A 20,874-nucleotide genomic window follows, 5' to 3' on the forward strand; every position below is an offset into this window, starting at 1 on the left:
TACTCCCCTTCCTTTGTCCCCGATCTCTCCTTTCCCCCCCTCTGACCCAGATCCTACACCTTCCCCACTACCACCCCAACCTCAACCCCAAACGGCAACATACAACACATACAAAACACACAACATCAACATATTACAACACAACATTGACGGTATTAACACTAAAAAACATGAACTTGAACACTTTCTTAAACAACACAACATACACATTGCAATTCTACAAGAAACAAAATTAAGACACTCACACAAAACACCATCATTTCATAATTACACCACCATCAGACAAGACCGGACTGACGGCAATGGCGGTGGACTCATCACCCTGATCCACCATTCCATCTGTTTTGTGGACACAAGTGCCACAACCAAAATTCTCCTCCCTACCACAGATAACACAACAGAAACCCAATCCATTCGTATCCGCACAGGCAACAATTCAACACTAACAATAGTTAACATGTACATTCCCCCCCAATCATCCCCCACAGTTCCAAACACCTTCAGACCTCAGCTCAGCCAACTAACCTCAATCCCCAACCTGATCATGGGTGGTGACTTCAACGCCAAGTCGTCTGCCTGGTTTGTCGACAACCCCGACACAGACAGAGGGCTTGATATACAGACTCAACTCGACTCATTGACTATCATGAACAACACGCATAATCATACACATATCCCATACCAAGCCCTCTACACTCCCTCCTCTCCTGATATCACCTTTTGCTCCCCCTGCCTAACCCCAACAACATCATGGAGAGTGGTCGGAGCCCTTGGTTCTGACCACCTTCCAATCATCATCACCACCAAAACAAGATGCACCCCAGCTGGCCACAGACACACTTACACCAATTACAAGAGAGCTAACTGGGAAGCCTTTAATGAAGAGACAGAACAACATTTTGAAACACTTAACAGTACACCAATCACAAACATAAACAATGCTGTGCACGCTTTTAATACAATCATACAAAACGCAGACAAGAGATACATCCCTAGAGGCAACAGAAAATCACACAACCCCAACTTCACACCAGAAATCCAAGGCCTCATCAGGACAACGTGACACACTTAAACACGATACCCCCACACCTATCCCTCAAAACATAGCAGACCAAATACAAACACTAAACACTGTGATTGCCAATAAAATACATGAACAAAAAACACAAAATTGGCAAAACTTTATCAATACACTTGATCACAAAACAAACACCAGCAAATTGTACAAAACACTCAACAGCATCACACTATCCAACACTAACACTACACGCTCTCACGCAGCAATAATCACAACAACAGATAATCTACCCTCAAACAGACAACAAGCAAACGCACTCATACGTCATTTTGCACAGACGAGCCATCTTACATCTCACCCTGACGACCGACGCACCATTCGACGTAAGAAAGACTTTCCCACAGACTCAGACTATACACCCTTCATAGACAGTCAGACAAAACTCATAATGCATAGTCTCAAGCACTCATCTGCCTGTGGCCCTGATAACATAAGCAACATCCACCTAAAACACATTGGACCACAAGGTATACACGCACTCACAAACATTGCAAACTACAGCTATTCACACAACACTATACCCGACATCTGGAAGCATGGTAAAATAATCACCATCCCAAAACCGAACAAAGACCCAACAATCCCATCATCGCACCGCCCAATCACACTTCTCTGCACCCCCTCTAAAGTCATTGAACGCCTAATACTTAAACTTGTCACACCATATATTCCCCTTGCTGACTCACAACACGGTTTTAGGCCACTACACTCCACAAACACTCTTCTGACAAACCTCACACAAAGAATTTTAGATGGCATCAATTCAGATAGGCCCCACCACAGAACACTTCTTATAACATTGGACATTAGTAAAGCTTTTGATGCTATCCCCCGCCACAACCTAACAAATAAAATATATAACACAGACATGCACAATAACACCAAAAGATGGCTGGCCAATTATCTGGCAGGCAGGAATGCTCATGTGTCATATAATGGCCAATCATCGCACATCAGAAACATTAAGAACGGAGTACCGCAGGGCTCAGTTCTATCCCCCACATTATTTAATCTATACATGCATGACTTACCCACGCCAGACACCTCAGAAATACAAATCTCTTCTTACGCAGACGACATAACAATCACATGCACACATCGTAACACAGACAAAGCTGCAGAAATAATCCAGCCTTACCTTGACACACTCAACACATGGTTCATCACAAACAGACTCAAAATAGCTCCAACCAAATCTACAGCAACACTTCTCACCAACTGGACAAAAGAACACAAATACATACCTCATCTCTACATCAACAACACTCTAATACCACACACAAACACACCGAAAATTCTTGGTGTAACATACGATACATCCATGTCTTTCAAACAACACCTCACAAACATAAAAAACAAATGCACACCTAGACTTAACGCACTTAAGTCAATCACTGGAACAACATTTGGACAAAACAAAGAAACTAATATAACAATATACAAACAATGTATACGCTCAGTGATGAATTATGCGAGTCCTGCATGGGCTCCTAATCTCAGTGAGACACACCACAACACCCTTCAAATCATACAAAACAAAGCCCTAAAAACAATTACAGGCTGCACAAATACATCACCTACAGACCATTTACACCATGAAACAAAAGTCCTCAAAGTCAAGGAACACCTCGACATGAGAGGCACACAAACACTTGCTGCAGCCACCACAAACACATCACACCCGTTACACTACATAGCAGAACACCCACACACACCAAGAAACATTAAAACTACACCCAAAGACCTTTATTACACAAAGATACTCTCTTCTCTTCCTCCACAACCACCAAATACCAGCCTCCGGAAACATATTCATAATCATATCACTCACCGCTCCATTAACACACTGAAAGACAACACACTGCTGCATGCCAGACCCCCTGATATCCACCCTTCTGAATCCTCTCTCCCACGTAAGGACAGAGTCCACTTGGCCAGACTGCGATGCGGTCACCACCCAGCACTTCTAAGCTACCAGAGGAGGCTGGACGACCGTGTTGTGAACAGCTGCCCAGGATGTAACACTTCACCCCATACCATACAACACATAATGGAAGACTGCATTATACACAGTCATGCACGCAAACAACACAACATACACTCTATAAAGGATTTGTGGGAAAACCCAGTCTCGGCTGTGGCCTTCCTTGGGGAGACGGGACTGCTCGGACAGACAGTCTAGGGAACGACAACAACAACAACAACAACAACCTTTATATTAAAACCTGTGTATTCAACTATGGTTAGGCATGTCTGGGTGAAGGTATTTAGTATTTCATTGGAAATAACCAACAGTTCCATCCATGATGGCAATATCAATATCATAATCTAGGTGAAAGTGGGTTATGCTTTTGTGGAAGAAGGAATACATCTTTGATGCACAGGACAGGGTGACAGACATCACCTTATTTGATTTATTTTGTTTTACAGTGTACGAAAGAATGCAGAGGACCTGAAGGAGACCTTGCAAACTGTATTAGCACCTATGTTTTGCAATGCTGCCACAGTTGCAAGTGATGATCAGAAAGTCAAATTAAATAAGGTAAGGATATATTCATCAGAACTCATTGTTATTATTATTAATGTGCATTTAGATTATGGTGAAGTCTTTTTCTAGAGTGAAATGTGAATGATGTCAATGGTGAAGACATGCATGACCAGGAAATGTACATGTCAAAAGTAAAGTCTAGGATTTAAGGACTTCTGTCCAGTGGAAGAAGTTGGTTGATCATTGATATGTCTTTGATTCATGGTTATCTGGAGTAAGCAGTGTCACTGATGGTTTGTCATGGTAACCAGTGTAATTACAGTGCCACAATGATCAAAATTAGTCTCTCATTCTCATTTTGTCTCTCATTTTGTATCTAATTCTTAGTCTGGCCTTCATTCTCATTCTTGTTCTCATTTTCATTTTCTCATTCTCATTCTCATTCTCTTATTCTCATTATCTCGTTCATTCATTCTCATTTTCTCCATTCTCTTATTCTCATTTTTTCGTTCTCATTTTCTCAATCTCATTCATTTTCATTCTCCCATTCGCATTCTCTCATTCTCATTTTCTCATTCTTACTCTCTCATTTTTGTTCTCTCATTCTCTTATTAGTATTCTCATTCTCATTCTCTCATCCTCTCATTCTCAGTTTCTCATTCTCATTCTATCATTCTCACTCTCTCTTTCCCATTCTCATTCTCATTCTCTCATTTTCATTCTCTCATTCTCATTCTCTCATTCACATACTCTCAATGCACATTCTCTCTCTTATTATCTCTCTTCTCTTCTCATCTCTTCTCTTTTCTCTTTCCTCTTTCCTCTTTAATGGTGATTATATTTTGAAAGGTGCATTTGTTGTTATTGATACATTTTTTTCATTTATCATTGCAGCTATTGACATTGTGGGAATCCAAGCTACAGTTGGAGGACAAAGTCATAGATCAACTGAAGTCTCCTGTGGAGTCATGGGCAGGATTTGAAAAAGCTATGATTGATGAATTTCCCCAGGTAGTGGCCACAATCACACAGCACATCAATGCTACCTTTGAGGTGAGAGTTCTAATACTCAGTTTCTTCATTGTTGTAAATACAGTGTCCAGGAGCCTTGGGTAGCTCCATGCTTCCCACTCCTGGATGAATAAAGAGAGGAAAACCTGGGGAAAACACAAAGATGGGTGATGGTAGTAAGGGTGTATAAGTAGACAGTAAATGTGTATGCTGCATTGCTTCTGACCCAGGCAGTGGTTGGAGGGCAGGGATGGCCCTTCATCCACAAAGAAATAACTGTCATGCAATTGGCATAACAAATTTGCCAGGTTGTGTGCTCTGTCTGGTGAAGTGGGCATTTACTGTGGCCTGGCTTGGCCTGACACTGGCTAGGGCATGCCTGGCAGCGATCACATGACTAGCTGGATCATGCTAGGTGCGCTCGAGTAGTTGTCCTGCGCATGCATGAGCTAGGCCTATTTAAGTGGGTGTGTGCAGAGATGATCTTGTTGTTGTTATTCTTCCTCTCGTTGAGAGTCATTGCTTCCCATAGGAGGTGAACTGCCTTCAGGGAATTAGAGAAGGCTGGGTTAGTGATTTGTAATCCTGATTTTGTATCTAGTGTTTGTAAGGAGATATTCATTGACTAAATATATTAAGTGAACACAGCTCTTTATTTGTCCCCCCCCCCTGCATTCTTTGTTACAACTCTACTCCACACAGGCCTCTATATCAAGGATATAGAGTGGTTATTGTAACTAGTGGGGGCCTGGCTGTAGATTGTGGTTAAAATTCCAGTTGTGAAATTGTGTAAGTGATTTTGTGATTGGTTTGCTTTAGGTGCTTGGAGGTGTGTTGTGAATCTGCACTAACCCATGTGGTCTGTATGGACAAGTTGGTCAAAGATTGAGTTATGCTCTTTGTGTAGTAATCAATATTCATACTCCATTGGTGAGTTAGTTCATGTTTGACCCTAGGAAATTTCTTTTTTACGTTTAATTTGAATCTTCAGGGGGCAGTGCAGAGTGCATTCATTTGTTCAATTCTCTAGCTTGAGTCAGGGAAAAATCAGGATTTCAAGTTATTGTTTAGCAATACTTTGTTCCATAGTGACCAGTTCATGACATAACATGTTCACAAAAGAGGATTTCAAGGTAAATCCCTCAGTGGAAGCCCTGGGGGGACCTTGCAAATCCTCAATGAAGGTCATTAGATCACTATGAGGTTGAGGTGTTGGTGAACGCAAAGATAAGGAAGACTGTGGCAGACTATTTAGTGCAGTGGGAAATCATTACACAGGAAGAATCTGAGTAACTGGAAAGGCTAAGTGATTTGCTAACTTCATAAATTGGAACCAGAATGTGAAAAGATCAAATTAGAATCTTTGCCATTACTGTCTCAACCACAGCATGCTGGAAGTTGTTGTTGTTGTCATTCCCTAGACTGTCTGTCCGAGCAGTCCCGTCTCCCCAAGGAATGCCATAGCCGAAACTGGGTTTTCCCACAAATCCTTTATAGAGCGTATGTTGTGTTGTTTGCGTGCATGATTGTGTATAATGCAGTCTTCCATTATGTGTTGTATGGTATGGGATGAAGTGTTACATCCTGGGCAGCTGTTCACAACGCGGTCATCCAGCCTCTTCTGGTAGCTTAGAAGTGCTGGGTGGTGACCGCACCGCAGTCTGGCCAAGTGGACTCTGTCCTTTTGTGGGAGAGAGGATTCAGAAGGATGGATATCAGGGGGTCTGGCATGCAGCAGTGAGTTGTCTTTCAGTGTGTTAATGGAGCGGTGAGTGATATGATTATGAATATGTTTCCGGAGGCTGGTATTTGGTGGTTGTGGAGGAAGAGAAGAGAGTATCTGTGCGTGATAAAGGTCTTTGGGTGTTGTTTTAATGTTTCTTGGTGTGTGTGGGTGTTCTGCTATGTAGTGTAGCGGGTGTAATGTGTTTGTGGTGGCTGCTCAAGTGTTTGTGTGCCTCTCATGTCGAGGTGGTCCTTGACTTTGAGGACTTTTGTTTCATGGTGTAAATGGTCTGTAGGTGTTGTATTTGTGCAGCCTGTAATTGTTTTTAGGGCTTTGTTTTGTATGATTTGAAGGGTGTTGTGGTGTGTCTCACTGAGATTAGGAGCCCATGCAGGACTCGCATAATTCAACACTGAGCGTATACATTGTTTGTATATTGTTATATTAGTTTCTTTGTTTTGTCCAAATGTTGTTCCAGTGATTGACTTAAGTGCATTAAGTCTAGGTGTGCATTTGTTTTTTATGTTTGTGATGTGTTGTTTGAAAGACATGGATGTATCGTATGTTACACCAAGAATTTTCGGTGTGTTTGTGTGTGGTATTAGAGTGTTGTTGATGTAGAGATGAGGTATGTATTTGTGTTCTTTTGTCCAGTTGGTGAGAAGTGTTGCTGTAGATTTGGTTGGAGCTATTTTGAGTCTGTTTGTGATGAACCATGTGTTGAGTGTGTCAAGGTATGGCTGGATTATTTCTGCAGCTTTGTCTGTGTTACGATGTGTGCATGTGATTGTTATGTCGTCTGCGTAGGAAGAGATTTGTATTTCTGAGTTGTCTGGCGTGGGTAAGTCATGCATGTATAGATTAAATAGTGTGGGTGATAGAACCGAGCCCTGTGGTACTCCGTTCTTAATGTTTCTGATGTGCGATGATTGGCCATTATATGACACGCAAGCATTCCTACCTGCCAGATAATTGGCCAGCCATCTTTTGGTGTTATTGTGCATGTCTGTGTTATATATTTTATTTGTTAGTTTGTGGTGGGGGATAGCATCAAAAGCTTTACTAATGTCTAATGTTATAAGAAGTTTTCTTTGGTGGGGCCTATCTGAATTGATGCCATCTAAAATTCTTTGTGTGAGGTTTGTCAGAAGAGTGTTTGTGGAGTGTAGTGGCCTAAAACCGTGTTGTGAGTCAGCAAGGGGAATATGTGGTGTGACAAGTTTAAGTATTAGGCGTTCAATGACTTTAGAGGGGGTGCAGAGAAGTGTGATTGGACGGTGCGATGTTGGGATTGTTGGGTCTTTGTTCGGTTTTGGAATGGTGATTATTTTACCATGCTTCCAGATGTCGGGTATAGTGTTGTGTGAATAGCTGTAGTTTGCAATGTTTGTGAGTGCGTGTATACCTTGTGGTCCAATGTGTTTTAAGTGGATGTTGCTTATGTTATCAGGGCCACAGGCAGATGAGTGCTTGAGACTATGTATTATGAGTTTTGTCTGACTGTCTATGAAGGGTATATAGTCTGAGTCTGTGGGAAAGTCTTTCTTACGTCGAATGGTGCGTCGGTCGTCAGGGTGAGAAGTGAGATGGCTCGTCTGTGCAAAATGACGTATGAGTGTGTTTGTTTGTTGTCTGTTTGAGGGTAGATTATCTGTTGTTGTGATTATTGCTGCGTGAGAGCGTGTAGTGTTACTGTTGGATAGTGTAATGCTGATGAGTGTTTTGTACAACAAACGGCAGCAACTACCCCTGGCCACCGGCATGCTGGAAGTTGGAGGAGGTGGTGTGCTTCATGCCAGACTTCGACGAGGAGGAACCAGAGCAAATATTTCCTCACTTTAAGTGACTCACCTCCATCCATGAGTGGCCTCAGGAAAAATGAGTGTTACTAATTACTAACATATTTATGGGCATAGCCCAAGATGTCTTCACGGTGCTTGACCCAGTGGATTGCTCATCATATGACAAGGTCAAGCAATTGGTGCTAAATGCCTATTATTGCACACCTGAAGCTTGTAGGCAGCAGTTTCAACATTCGGAGAAGTTGGAGAACCAGAACTATCTGGAGTTCTTCAAGCTGAAGCAGTTGTATTGCCACCACTGGATGAAGAGTCTCCTCGAGACCCCATCGTATGAATTCCTCTTGGAACTCATCACCCTAGAGGAGATCAAAGGCTGCATCTTGGCTCAGGATCGAGCCCATATAGATGAGTGGGAGCTGAAAACGATTGCTGAGGCAGGATCAGCAGCCGATACATACCATCTGATCAATTTCAGACCATCAGTGAATGGATCAACCCAGTTTGGAACAAGAGAGACACAGGAGACTGCCATAGGGCAAACAATGTGCCAAGACTGACAGGAAGAACATGAAGAGATTCTAGATCTCTAAGGATGCCATTGAAGCTACACTCACCACCTTCAGCTTGAAAATACCTCCTTCAGAAGGTTGCTTCAAGGAACTTGTTCACATCCCAAGGGACCTCAGTCTCATTGCCCTCGAGCTGAACCAACACCTTAGAGGAAGCATTGTCACCCCAGTGTCTGCCCTCCTGGCCCTGAAGTGTCAAGCCTTTACCATCAAGACCTTGCCACAAGCAACACCATGCTGGAACAAGACTCTCATACAAAAGGACCTACAGGGTGTGCATGGTAATTGTTTTGTTTTTAGGGTCACACAAAATAAGTCACTATTTAGTTGAAAATGCATATATTGCAAAAAAGTAAACAGACTCTGTATCAGTACACTTCTGGTGTCCCATTACTCGATGAATCCACCCTTGGCATCACGACATCAATGACATCCTCAACATACATACATACATACATACATACATATACCAAGGCTTCTTCCCCCTTACAAGGGAGGTAGCCAAAAAAGAAAAGGCATAAACTCATTCCCACCCATTTCATCCCTGAATACACTCCACACCCCTCCACCATTCCTATCATCTTAGCACCTCCTGGATGATGGGTCATCCCTGCACCTTGTCCACTGCCCTGGGTCAGAAGCAGTGTCGCAAGACACAGCACATCCACAGCAAGGCCACTTCATTAAATCGGCGACCCTCCCCCTCCGTCCCCCCATGCATATAGGAGAAGATGGGGAGAAATCCCTTTGGGCTGCGTCAAAATTTGCTCACACATACTACCTCACACCCCCGCCCATTCCACGTCATGCATCACAACATCATCCATATACAACCATTCTCCATTCACCCCTGTCTTCTGTCCTCTCCCGTCCTTCCTCAACAGACATTTCCCTCTTCCCCAAAGCCTCCTTCACCCCATCCATCCACCTCATCCTAGGACGTTCCTTCATGTTCACTTCCTCCACATCTGCCTTCCATAACTCTTTTACTAGTCATTCTTCACTCATTCTTTCCATGTGTCCAAACTATCCTAATACTCTTTCATCAACCCTATCTCCCAACTCCCTTTCCATCCCTGTTCTCCTCCTCACCTCCTCATTTCTCACTCTATCCAGCCTAGTAACCCCCATCATACTTCTCAGACACCTCATCTCAAACACATTCAAACTCCTTCTCTCTTCCTCTCTTATGTTCCATGTTTCTGCCCCATACAGTGCTGCTGGCACAATCACTCCTTCATACAGTCTCCTCTTAGCATCCATTCCCAAATGTCTATTCCTCATTACACTTTTTAATCCACCAAGGCATTTACTCGCTTCTCTTAATCTACATTCTACCTCCACCTTAACTCCACCTTTTCCAGCCACATTTGCACCCAAGTATCTAAAACTATCCACTTCCTCCAGTCGCTCTCCCTTAATGCTCACTTCCAGACTACTGCCACTTTCACCCCTTGTACATCTCATCACCTTACTTTTACCCACATTTATCTTCAGCTTTCTTCTATCACACACTCTCCCAAACTCTGCCACCAACTTTCTCAATCCCTCCTCCGATCCTGCCACAAGCGCAGTGTCGTCCGCAAACAAGAGCTGGCTCACCTCCCACTTTTCTCCATTTTCTCTAACCATATCCAATCCCTGACCCACTACCCTTGCATTTACTTCTCACACTACCCCATCCATGTATAATTTGAACAGCCAGGGCGACATAACGCATCCTTGACGAAGTCCCACCTTTACATCGAACCACTCACTCTCTCCATTTCTAATCCTGACACATGCTCTACTACTCTCATAAAAACTCTTGACAGCTCCTAGAAGCTTTCCTCCTATCCCGTATACCCGCAAAACCTCCCAGAGTGCCTTTCTGTCTACCCTGTCATAAGCCTTTTCCAAGTCCATAAAGGCCCAAAAAACATCCTTCCCCTTTCCTATAGCTTTCTCACATATCTGTCGTACCACAAAAATCTGATCTACACAACCTCTACCCATCCTAAATCCACACTGTTCCTCACCAATTACTCCCTCTGTTCCTCTTCAAATTCTCTCAATGAAGATCCTCCCATAAGCCTTCCCAACTACACTTAACAAGCTAATCCCTCTGAAACTACTACATTCACACTTGTCCCCTTTTCCCTTGTAAAGTTGAACTATACAGGCACTCCTCCAGTCCTCCGGCACTCTACCCTCTCTCCAGCAAACATTAAATAACCTCACCAGCCAGTCCACCATCACTGTACCTCCTTTTTTTAGACATTCTGCATGGCATCCATCCAGACCAGGTGCCTTACCTGCTTTCATCATCTTAACAACTGCCTTCACTTCATCCTTCCTTATTTCTCCTCCATTTTCCTCACTCATCACAGTCATTTTCTTAGCATTTCCCACTGCAGCTATCTTTCCCTCCCTATCCTCCTTCACATTTAGCAACTCCCTAAAATACTCTGCCCATCTTCCCCTTACTGCCTTCTCTTCCATTATCATCTCTCCACCTGCACCTTTTACCTTTTCTTCTCTACTTGATTCTACATTAACACACTGAAAGACAACACACTGCTGCATGCCAGACCCCCTGATATCCACCCTTCTGAATCCTCTCTCCCACGAAAGGACAGTCCACTTGGCCAGACTGCGGTACGGTCACCACCCAGCACTTCTAAGCTACCAGAAGAGGCTGGATGACCGCGTTGTGAACAGCTGCTGAGGATGTTACACTTCACCCCATACCATACAACACATAATGGAAGACTGCATTATACACAATCATGCACGCAAACAACACAACATATGCTCTATAAAGGATTTGTGGGAAAACCCAGTTTCAGCTATGGCATTCCTTGGGGAGACGGGACTGCTCGGACAGACAGTCTAGGGAACGACAACAACAACAACTTGATTCACCTCCTCTTCCTCTCTTAATTTCTTTCCAAAATATCTTTTTATTACTTTCAAAATTTTCTCTCATACTCTTACCCCATTTCACATCTGCTCTCCTCTTTGCCTCCTTTATCTTTTGCTTTACTTCTCTTTTCTTTTCTTTGTACCTCTCATAAGACTCCCTCATCCTATTTGTAACCAATCTGTGAAAGCTCGCTTCTTCTCTTCTACAACCTTCTTTGTTTCCTCATCCCACCATTCACTACCCTTTCTTCTATTTCCTCCTGCCCTTCTTGTTCCACACACCATCTTTGCCCACTTTGTGACTCCCTCCTTGAACCATCCCCATTCCTCCTCCACACCTAGCTCTACTCTATCCTTCACTCCCTCCCACTCCTCCTTCAGCTTCTTGTACTCCTTCTCCTTTTCCTTTTCATTTAAGGAGTTCACTCTAAGCACCTCCCTACCTTTTGTCCCTTTCCTCTTCCTCCATCTATCCTCCACTCTCAACTTACCTTCCACCAAAAAATGATCTGATATTCCCCCACCCTCTCCCCTTAGCACATGTACATCCTTAACTCTTCCTATCATAATCCTATTTACCACTACATAGTCCATTAATGCTCTGTCTATCACCCTTCCCTCCACCACCCTCTCCCATGTGTACTTATGCTTGACTTTCTTCCGAAACACTGTATTTGCTATCATTAACTCTCTAGACACATTTCCACCATCAACTCTCCACTATGATTCTTTCCTGGAACTCCACATTTCCCAACCACTCCATCAATTGGATCATTTCCTACCCTAGCATTAAGGTCTCCCAGTACTATTACATCGATATTTCTCCCTAAATCCTCTATGCACTCATTTAAATCTATCCAAAAAGCCTCCCTTTCTTCTACGCTCTTCTCACTGCCAGGCCCATATGCACTTACAAAAACCCACATCTCCTTTCCCAGTTTCACCTTCATCCACATTATCCTTGAGGAAACCTCCCACTCCACTACACGTTTACCTATCTCTTCACTCACTAGTATAGCCACCCCTTCCCTCCCTCGCCCTCTCTTCACTCCTGATATCCTCCCACTTACACTCACCCTTCCCTTTCAGCTTAGTTTCACTCAAAGCCAACACATCCATCTTTCTTCTCACAAACATACTACCTATCTCTTCCATTTTACTCTCATCTGTACCACATCCATGCACATTAAAAGACCCAAACCTTAGGGTGCTGGTCGGAAAACTCCCAGACCCTCTTATGCCTTTGCTTTTTCTTTTAGGAATGTCCCCTGTGGGGCTACAAGGAGAAGGATGCCTAGTCCCACTCCCCGTCCTTTTCTTCTCGCCTCTTACAATCCAAGTGGAATTACTTGGTGGCAGTATTCTTTTCCCCCACCACAGGGAAGGTAGGCGAAAGAGGAAATGAATACTCAGAGAAATTGTACAGGACAGTAACAAGGGGTTGGGGGACAGCATAACGGAGGGACAGTCGTAGTATAAAAATGTCATCATTTCTCTATGAACAGAGTTTTCCTCTATCACAGCCAAAATGATGTGTGGCTCTGGTCCGTAGGGATGCCCCATATAGACCCTAAAGTATCAACTGCATGCCACTTTGCCACAATAACATGCAGCCAATACCCCAGACGGGGACATCCTCAACACACTCATGAAATCTGGCACAGGGCTTCTTCATGACCTCCTTGGAGAGATTGGAGAAGACAACCTTGATCTGACTGATCAGATCATACTTACGCTTGCATGGGGTGCAGTTAGTATCTTGTTCAACTGTGCCACATACAAAATAGTGCATAGGGGTTGAGGTCAGTTGAATTTGGGTGCAACTCATCAGGGGCTACAAAGTCAAAGAAATTGTTGGAGAGTCATTTCTGAGATTTTCTAGAGGTGTAACATGGTGCCAAGTCCTGTTGCTACACGTAGGGGCTACTAGCAGCTACTTCCTCAATCCATGGCTTCACTTGGGTCTGTAGGACATTGATGTACACTTCAGTGCTCATTCTGAGCCCCTGGAGAAAGAAGACATACATACATATACCAAGGCTTTTTCCCCCTTACAAGGGAGGTAGCCAAAAGAAAAAGGCATAAAATCATTCCCACCCAATTCCATCCCTGAATACACTCTACTCCCCTTCACCCTCCCTCTTATCTTAGCACCTCCTGGATGACGGGTCATCCCTGCACCTTGTCAACTGCCCAGGGTCAGAAGCAGTGTTGCAAGACACAGCACATCCACAGCAAGGTCGCTTCATTAAATCGGCGACCCCCCGCCCTTCTCCGTCCCCCCATGCATAAAAGGAGAAGATGGGGAGAAATCCCCTCAGGCTGCATCAAATTTTGCTCACACATACTACCTCACACCCCATCCCCCCACCCATTCCACCTCATACATCACATCATCCATATACAGCCATTCTCCATTCACCCCTGTCTTCTTTCCTCTCCCATCCTTCCTCAACAGACATTCCCCTCTTCCCCAAAGCCCCCTTCACCCCATCCATACACCTCATCCTAGGATGTCCCCTCATGTTCACTCCCTCCACATCTGCCTTCCATACCTCTTAACTAGTCTTTCTTCACTCATTCTTTCCATGTGTCCAACCATCCTAATACTCTTTCATCAACCCTATCTCCCAACTCCCTTTCCACCCCTGTTCTCCTCACCTCATTTCTCACTCTATGTAGCCCAGTAACCCCCATCATACTTCTCAGACACCTCATTTCAAACACATTCAAACTCCTCTCTTCCTCTCTTATGTTCCATGTTTCTGCCCCATACAGTGCTGTTGGTACAATCACTCCTTCATACAGTCTCCTCTTAGCATCCATTCCCAAATGTCTATTCCCCATTACACTTTTTAATCCATCAAGGCATTTACTCGCTTCTCTCAATCTACATTCTACCTCCACCTTCACTCCACCTTTTCCTGCCACATTTGCACCCAAGTATCTAAAACTATCCACTTCCTCCAGTTGCTCTACCTTAATGCTCACTTCCAGACTACTGCCACTTTCACCCCTTGTACATCTCATCACCTTACTTTTACCCACATTTATCTTCAGCTTTCTTCTATCACACACTCTCCCAAACTCTGTCACCAACTTTCTCAATCCCTCCTCCGATCCTGCCACAAGCGCAGTGTCGTCCACAAACAAGAGCTGGCTCACCTCCCACTTTTCTCCATTTTCTTTAACCATCTCCAATCCCTGACCCACCACCCTTGCATTTACCTCTCGCACCACCCCATCCATGTACAAGTTGAACAGCCAGGGCAACATAACGCATCCCTGACAAAGTCCCACCTTTACCTCGAACCACTCACTCTCTCCATTTCTTATCCTGACACATGCTCTACTACTCTCATAAAAACTCTTGACAGCACCTAGAAGCTTTCCACCTATCTCGTATATCCGCAAAACCTCCCACAGTGCCCTCCTGTCTACCCTATCATAAGCCTTTTCCAGATCCATAAAAGCCCAAAAAACATCCTTCCCCTTTCCTATAGCTTTCTCACATATCTGTCTTACCACAAAAATCTGATCTACACAACCTCTACCCATCCTAAATCCACACTGTTCCTCGCCAATTACTCCCTCTGTTCCTCTCCTAATCCTCTCAATGAAGATCCTCCCATAAGCCTTCCCAACTACACTTAACAAGCTAATTCCTCTGAAACTACTACATTCACACTTGTCCCCTTTTCCCATGTAAAGCGGAACTATACAGGCACTCCTCCAGTCCTCCGGCACTCTACCCTCTCTCCAGCAAACATTAAATAACCTCACTAGCCAGTCCACCATCACTGTACCTCCTTTTTTTAGACATTCTGCATGGCATCCATCCAGACCAGGTGCCTTACCTGCTTTCATCATCTTAACAACTGCCTTCACTTCATCCTTCCTTATTTCTCCTCCATTTTCCTCACTCATCACAGTCATTTTCTTAGCATTTCCCACTGCAGCTATCTTTCCCTCCCTATCCTTCACATTTAACAACTCCCTAAAATACTCTGCCCATCTTCCCCTTACTGCCTTCTCTTTCAGAAAGAAGAAAGAAGAACTGGGGCATAATGTGGCCCTCGCTGCAGACTACCCCAAATACCATGACAGTTGCAGGAAACTTCGTTTTCATGACTTGCCACATCCTTGGGACAGACAGCCAGAATTGTGGGTGTGGTCCTGGTAGAAGTTCTTTTCATCTGAAAAGAACCAGAGCATGTCCTTCTCCAGAGGGTGCTTCAGTTTGTTGACCATCTTCTTGCTCTTCTTGAAGCAGTTCTCCGGCATCTTTGTGGAGAGTTGACCCTTACGCATCTTGTATGACTTGTATTTGATATCTTCATGCAAATACTTCCTTACAGTGCCCTCAGACACTTGCAGCTCTCTGGCAATGGACCTCATGGACCAGCTGGGGTCTTCATCAACCATATCTTGCAATTGAGTGACAAATTTGGCATCCCTGATGGTGTCTGATAATCAAGAATGATGTTTCCGCTTGGCAACACCTTCATAATCATAGAAGAAATCAACTCCCTCCTGATGGTCCTGGCATCCCTGATGGTGTCTGATCATCAAGAATGATGTTTCCTCTTGGCAACACCTTCATAATCATAGAAGAAATCAACTCCCTCCTGACAGTCCTGATGAACTGTTCAGTCACTTTTAGCAGTTCTGAGATCTTGCTGCTGCTGTATCTGGTGGGGATTAACATAAGTATCACATGCATTTTCCATAGATGAGGAAATGTAAAGCTCTCCATGGATGCAAGATGTTGCTGGGACAAAATCTCAACATATACTGATCAATTGCTTTTGTTTTGAGTGGCGTGGTTACCTGCGTCTTTCCCCATTGTGTCCCCGAAACAACAAAACAATTACCGTACGCACCCTAGTGTCATATATTATTTACATGTGTCCTAAAATTAAGTATGGTTTGGTAGGTTAAATATTGACAAGGGTATGTGTTTGTTAATTCTCAATTCTGGTCAGGCTTTACAAGCATTTTAGTGCAGGGGATATGTCATGCAATTGGCATAACTTTTCTGCATGGGCTCCTAATCTCAGTGAGACACACCACAACACCCTTCAAATCATACAAAACAAAGCCCTAAAAACAATTACAGGCTGCACAAATACAACACCTACAGACCATTTACACCATGAAACAAAAGTCATCAAAGTCAAGGACCACCTCGACATGAGAGGCACACAAACACTTGCTGCAGCCACCACAAACACATCACACCCGCTACACTACATAGCAGAACACCCACACACACCAAGAAACATTAAAACTACACCCAAAGACCTTTATTACGCACAGATACTCTCTTCTCTTCCTCCACAACCACCAAATACCAGCCTCCGGAAACATATTCATAATCATATCACTCACCGCTCCATTAACACACTGAAAGACAACACACTGCTGCATGCCAGACCCCCTAATATCCACCCTTCTGAATCCTCTCTCCCACGAAAGGACAGAGTCCACTTGGCCAGACTGCGATGCGGTCACCACCCAGCACTTCTAAGCTACCAGAAGAGGCTGGACGACCGTGTTGTGAACAGCTGCCCAGGATGTAACACTTCACCCCATACCATACAACACATAATGGAAGACTGCATTATACACAATCATGCACGCAAACAACACAACATACAGGTCCTGGAGCTGCAACGTCTACGTCGTGGGACCACCCCCCAACCCCAAGACAGACAGTCTAGGGAACGACAACAACAACAACACAACATACACTCTATAAAGGATTTGTGGGAAAACCCAGTTTCGGCTATGGCCTTCCTTGGGGAGACGGGACTGCTCGGACAGACAGTCTAGGGAACGACAACAACAACAACTTTTCTGCTTTGTCTGGTGAAGCCAGCATTCACCACAGCCTGGCTTGATCTGACACTGGCTAGGACATGCCTGGCAGCAATCACTTGACTAGCAGGAGCACACTAGGTGTGCTCAAGTAGTTGCTCTGTGCATGTACGAGCTAGGCCTATTTAAGCAAGGCGTGCACAGAGACAGTCTTGTTGTTGTGATTCTTCCTCTCCTTGAGAGTTGTCGCCTCCTGTAGGAGGCAAACCACCCTCAGGGAATTGGAGAAGGCTTTAGGGGTTAGTGATTTGTAATCTTGATCTTGTATCTGGTGTTTGTGAGGAGATATTCATTGACTAAATATATTGTTAAGTGAATGCAGCTCTTTACTTCCCCCCCCCCTACTTGCATTCTTTTTTACAAGTCTACTCCACACAGGCCTCATCAAGGATATAGAGAGGTGATTGTAACAGTAAGATAGATGGGAAACAAATGGGTGATGGATAGGTGGGGCTGGGTGGTGCATACCTTGGGGGAAGAGGCCATTTTGTGTATAGATAGACATGTATTCATGGACCAATGATGGATACCTTTATGTGGTGGTCCTACAAGATGGTCAGCGAAGCTGTACATTTTCAAAACCCATCAACCACCTTTCCTCAGTCAGGAGGTGCAGGGAGTTGACAACTGGTGACTGGTTTCCTCTTCCTATCATTTTCAGCTGGTGACATAGAAACAGTCCCACACTGACACAACACAGACAGCAGCCCAAAGTTTCCTTCAAAAGATATCTGTGGGAATTTCCGAGGACCATTGCCAGCCACTGTGGAACTTTGGGTTTTCCACTTAGTGAAACTCGAGGCAACAATTGATTCATTGATTGTTTGCACCCTGTCAGGCTCAAATGGTGTCTTATCTAGACAACATGCCCACACACAAAGCTAGTCCAACATTTCCCTACCACATACACACTCAACCTTGATACTAAAATGTGTTTCATGATGGTCTTGGACTACATGCTGGATTCATGATTGACATCTTACCCTCCTTCATGAGAGCTCAGAGTGTGTATATAGACTGATCTATTGGCATTGGTCTGACTTTATAAGAATGAAAATATTTATGTGTAGATTATATGGTCATTTAATGCTTGTAAAAGGTGGGCAGGGTGCAGGGATGACCAGTCATCCAGGAGGTGCTCAGATGAGAGGGAGGGTGGGAGGGGTGTGGAGTGTATTTAGGGATGAAATGGGTGGGAGTGTTTTTATGCCTTTCCCTTTTTGGCTACCTCCCTTGGAAGGGGGAAAAAGCCTTGGTATATGTATGTATGTATGTAAAAGAGTATTCCTTGTTGGAAGGCTAACAGAGCTGTCATGATGATTGGATCAAATATTTTCCTGTACTCACCAATTTTCTTATTGATATGAAAATGTTTTACTTGAAATTAATTTTCCTAATGGGAGTATCTCTTGTTCTCATTTCAGAATTATCAGCAACAGCATAATGCTTTTGTTCAACATGCGACTTCCCAAATTCAGACCATCCAGACACAGAAACAACAAATTGAGCAGCAGCAGCAGCAGCAGCAGCAACAGCAGCAACAACAACAACAGCAACAACAGCAGGCTGCTGGTAAAGTTGAAGCTGTTTGTTTTAGTTGACAAATATGTTGTTTTATGAATAATAGACAAGTTTATCAGTGGATTAGTGTATGTTTTTTAAATAGTTTATTTTCAATGGATTATGGAGTACTGTAGGTAAGAGGTGGAAATATTGATAAATTACCCATTAATATAGGTGAGTATGATCGATTTGTTTAAAATTGCTCTAGTAGTAGAAGACCTAGTGGTAATTCATACTTAAAGTATAAGAGGTTTTTGAAAGTGGAGCGACTCACCATGTTCTTGGATCATGTGCTGGACTTGTGATCAACAGTTGTTACCCTCCTAGATGAGAGTTTGGAGCTCATAGAATCTGATCCATGGATAATGCTAGGACTTTACACACACCACACACCTCTTGCTCAAGGGGGACAGCAGTGGTCTGTAGTGTTTGTGATGTTTTCACACACTAGTGAAGTGCCAGCCTAAGACCTCCAGTGTAGGACCTTGATATGCTAATCACTCCAACAGCAAGCTATGTGTGTGTTTATTTACCAAGTTGTGTTTGTGTCTGTGTGTGAGAGTGATGTGTACATGTTATAGGTTATGATTATGTTTGGGGTTTGGGATTATTTGCTTCTTGATTACTGAAACTACATTTTTATTATATCACATAATACAGTGGAACCCCACCATTCGTCCGCCTCTCTATTCGTACAACTCATTATTCGTCCAACTTGTTCAAGGTAAAATTCAACTCGTCATTCGTACTTGCCCCGCAATTCGGACAGCGTCACCTTGTTACTGGTCGTGCCATGTGATCGCTTCAGCTTACCGTATTTTCCGGCTTAAAATGCGCATCGGGTTATAATGCGCATCCATGCACTTCGTTATCTCACTACACAGATAGCGCGCACCAACGTATAACGCGCATGCCCGATCGCATTTGTCTATAACACAGTTTTACCTCTGTATTTATATCATGCGAACGAGGTTACATGGAGAAGTATTTTTCATTGGCTAGAGCCACCGCTGGGAAATCTGTTGATTTGTCACTAAATTAAGTGTCAGTTGAGGCATCAATCAGGACACAACTAAGAAAAAGTCGGAACTACATGTACCAGTATATGACTCATGTTGTGCGTTGGTCCCTTATTACTTTGTAGCTTAAATAGTTTGTAGGAAATATGATCTAAAAAAAGTTTATTGAAAGTAAAATATACAGAAAAATTTCGGGATTTTTACAGAAAATGTTCATTTTATATCTTGAGGAAATAATTCGTCTTTACCATTTTTTATTTAATACTGAAACAAACTACAGACTGTTTCGTTTTAGCTTTGAACCTGCAATGACAGAGGTGAAATAGGACAGTCTCTCATCGAGGTGACGTTTAGTTAATATAACTCCCGAAAGAGGGTGTTGTTGTCAGGTGTTTGACACGAGTTTATGAACGGCCGCAACGGAATTTGTACCATACCTAAAGTGAAACAACAAAGCCAACATAAAAATTCAAACTAGGATGCTGTGAACATGGGCAAATATCATGAATATTGATCATGTTTCATGGTGTTTAGGCCTATTTAAACATGAAAAATAAGATTTGACAGATACCTACCTATACCAAATATTTATATACGGTAGCCCATGCTGGCGTATTCTTTCATGTCACCATGGCTGTTCTTCTTGTTCTCACGGAACGTCATGGAGAAGTGTGCCGTCCCGACTTTGTGACGGCCAACATCGTCACATTGTTGTGAAAAAAATTACACACACAGCCGCAGAATTTTTATCGTAGGCCGTAGATAATGCACACGACCGGATAACGCACACCCCCCATTTTTAGGCCCTTCCAACGGAAAAAAGTCGTGCACTAT

At 43.5% G+C, this 20,874-nt stretch overlaps 1 protein-coding gene across 5 annotated transcripts in view; it reads left to right on the forward strand.

Annotated features, from left to right (window-relative positions):
• Positions 1–20,874, forward strand: part of scaf6 (SR-related CTD associated factor 6) — a 276,422-nt gene that overhangs the window by 67,129 nt on the left and 188,419 nt on the right. For all 5 annotated transcript variants that reach the window (XM_076212514.1, XM_076212515.1, XM_076212518.1 and 2 more), the window contains exons 7-9: positions 3,509–3,620; positions 4,461–4,619; positions 18,883–19,030. In XM_076212514.1, the coding sequence (XP_076068629.1) occupies positions 3,509–3,620; positions 4,461–4,619; positions 18,883–19,030 (419 nt within the window). The remainder of the gene's footprint in view (positions 1–3,508; positions 3,621–4,460; positions 4,620–18,882; positions 19,031–20,874) is intronic.

The sequence above is a fragment of the Oratosquilla oratoria genome, chromosome 30, assembly GCF_046742065.1.
Source record: "Oratosquilla oratoria isolate Oo_2021 chromosome 30, ASM4674206v1, whole genome shotgun sequence".
NCBI lineage: Eukaryota > Metazoa > Arthropoda > Malacostraca > Stomatopoda > Squillidae > Oratosquilla > Oratosquilla oratoria.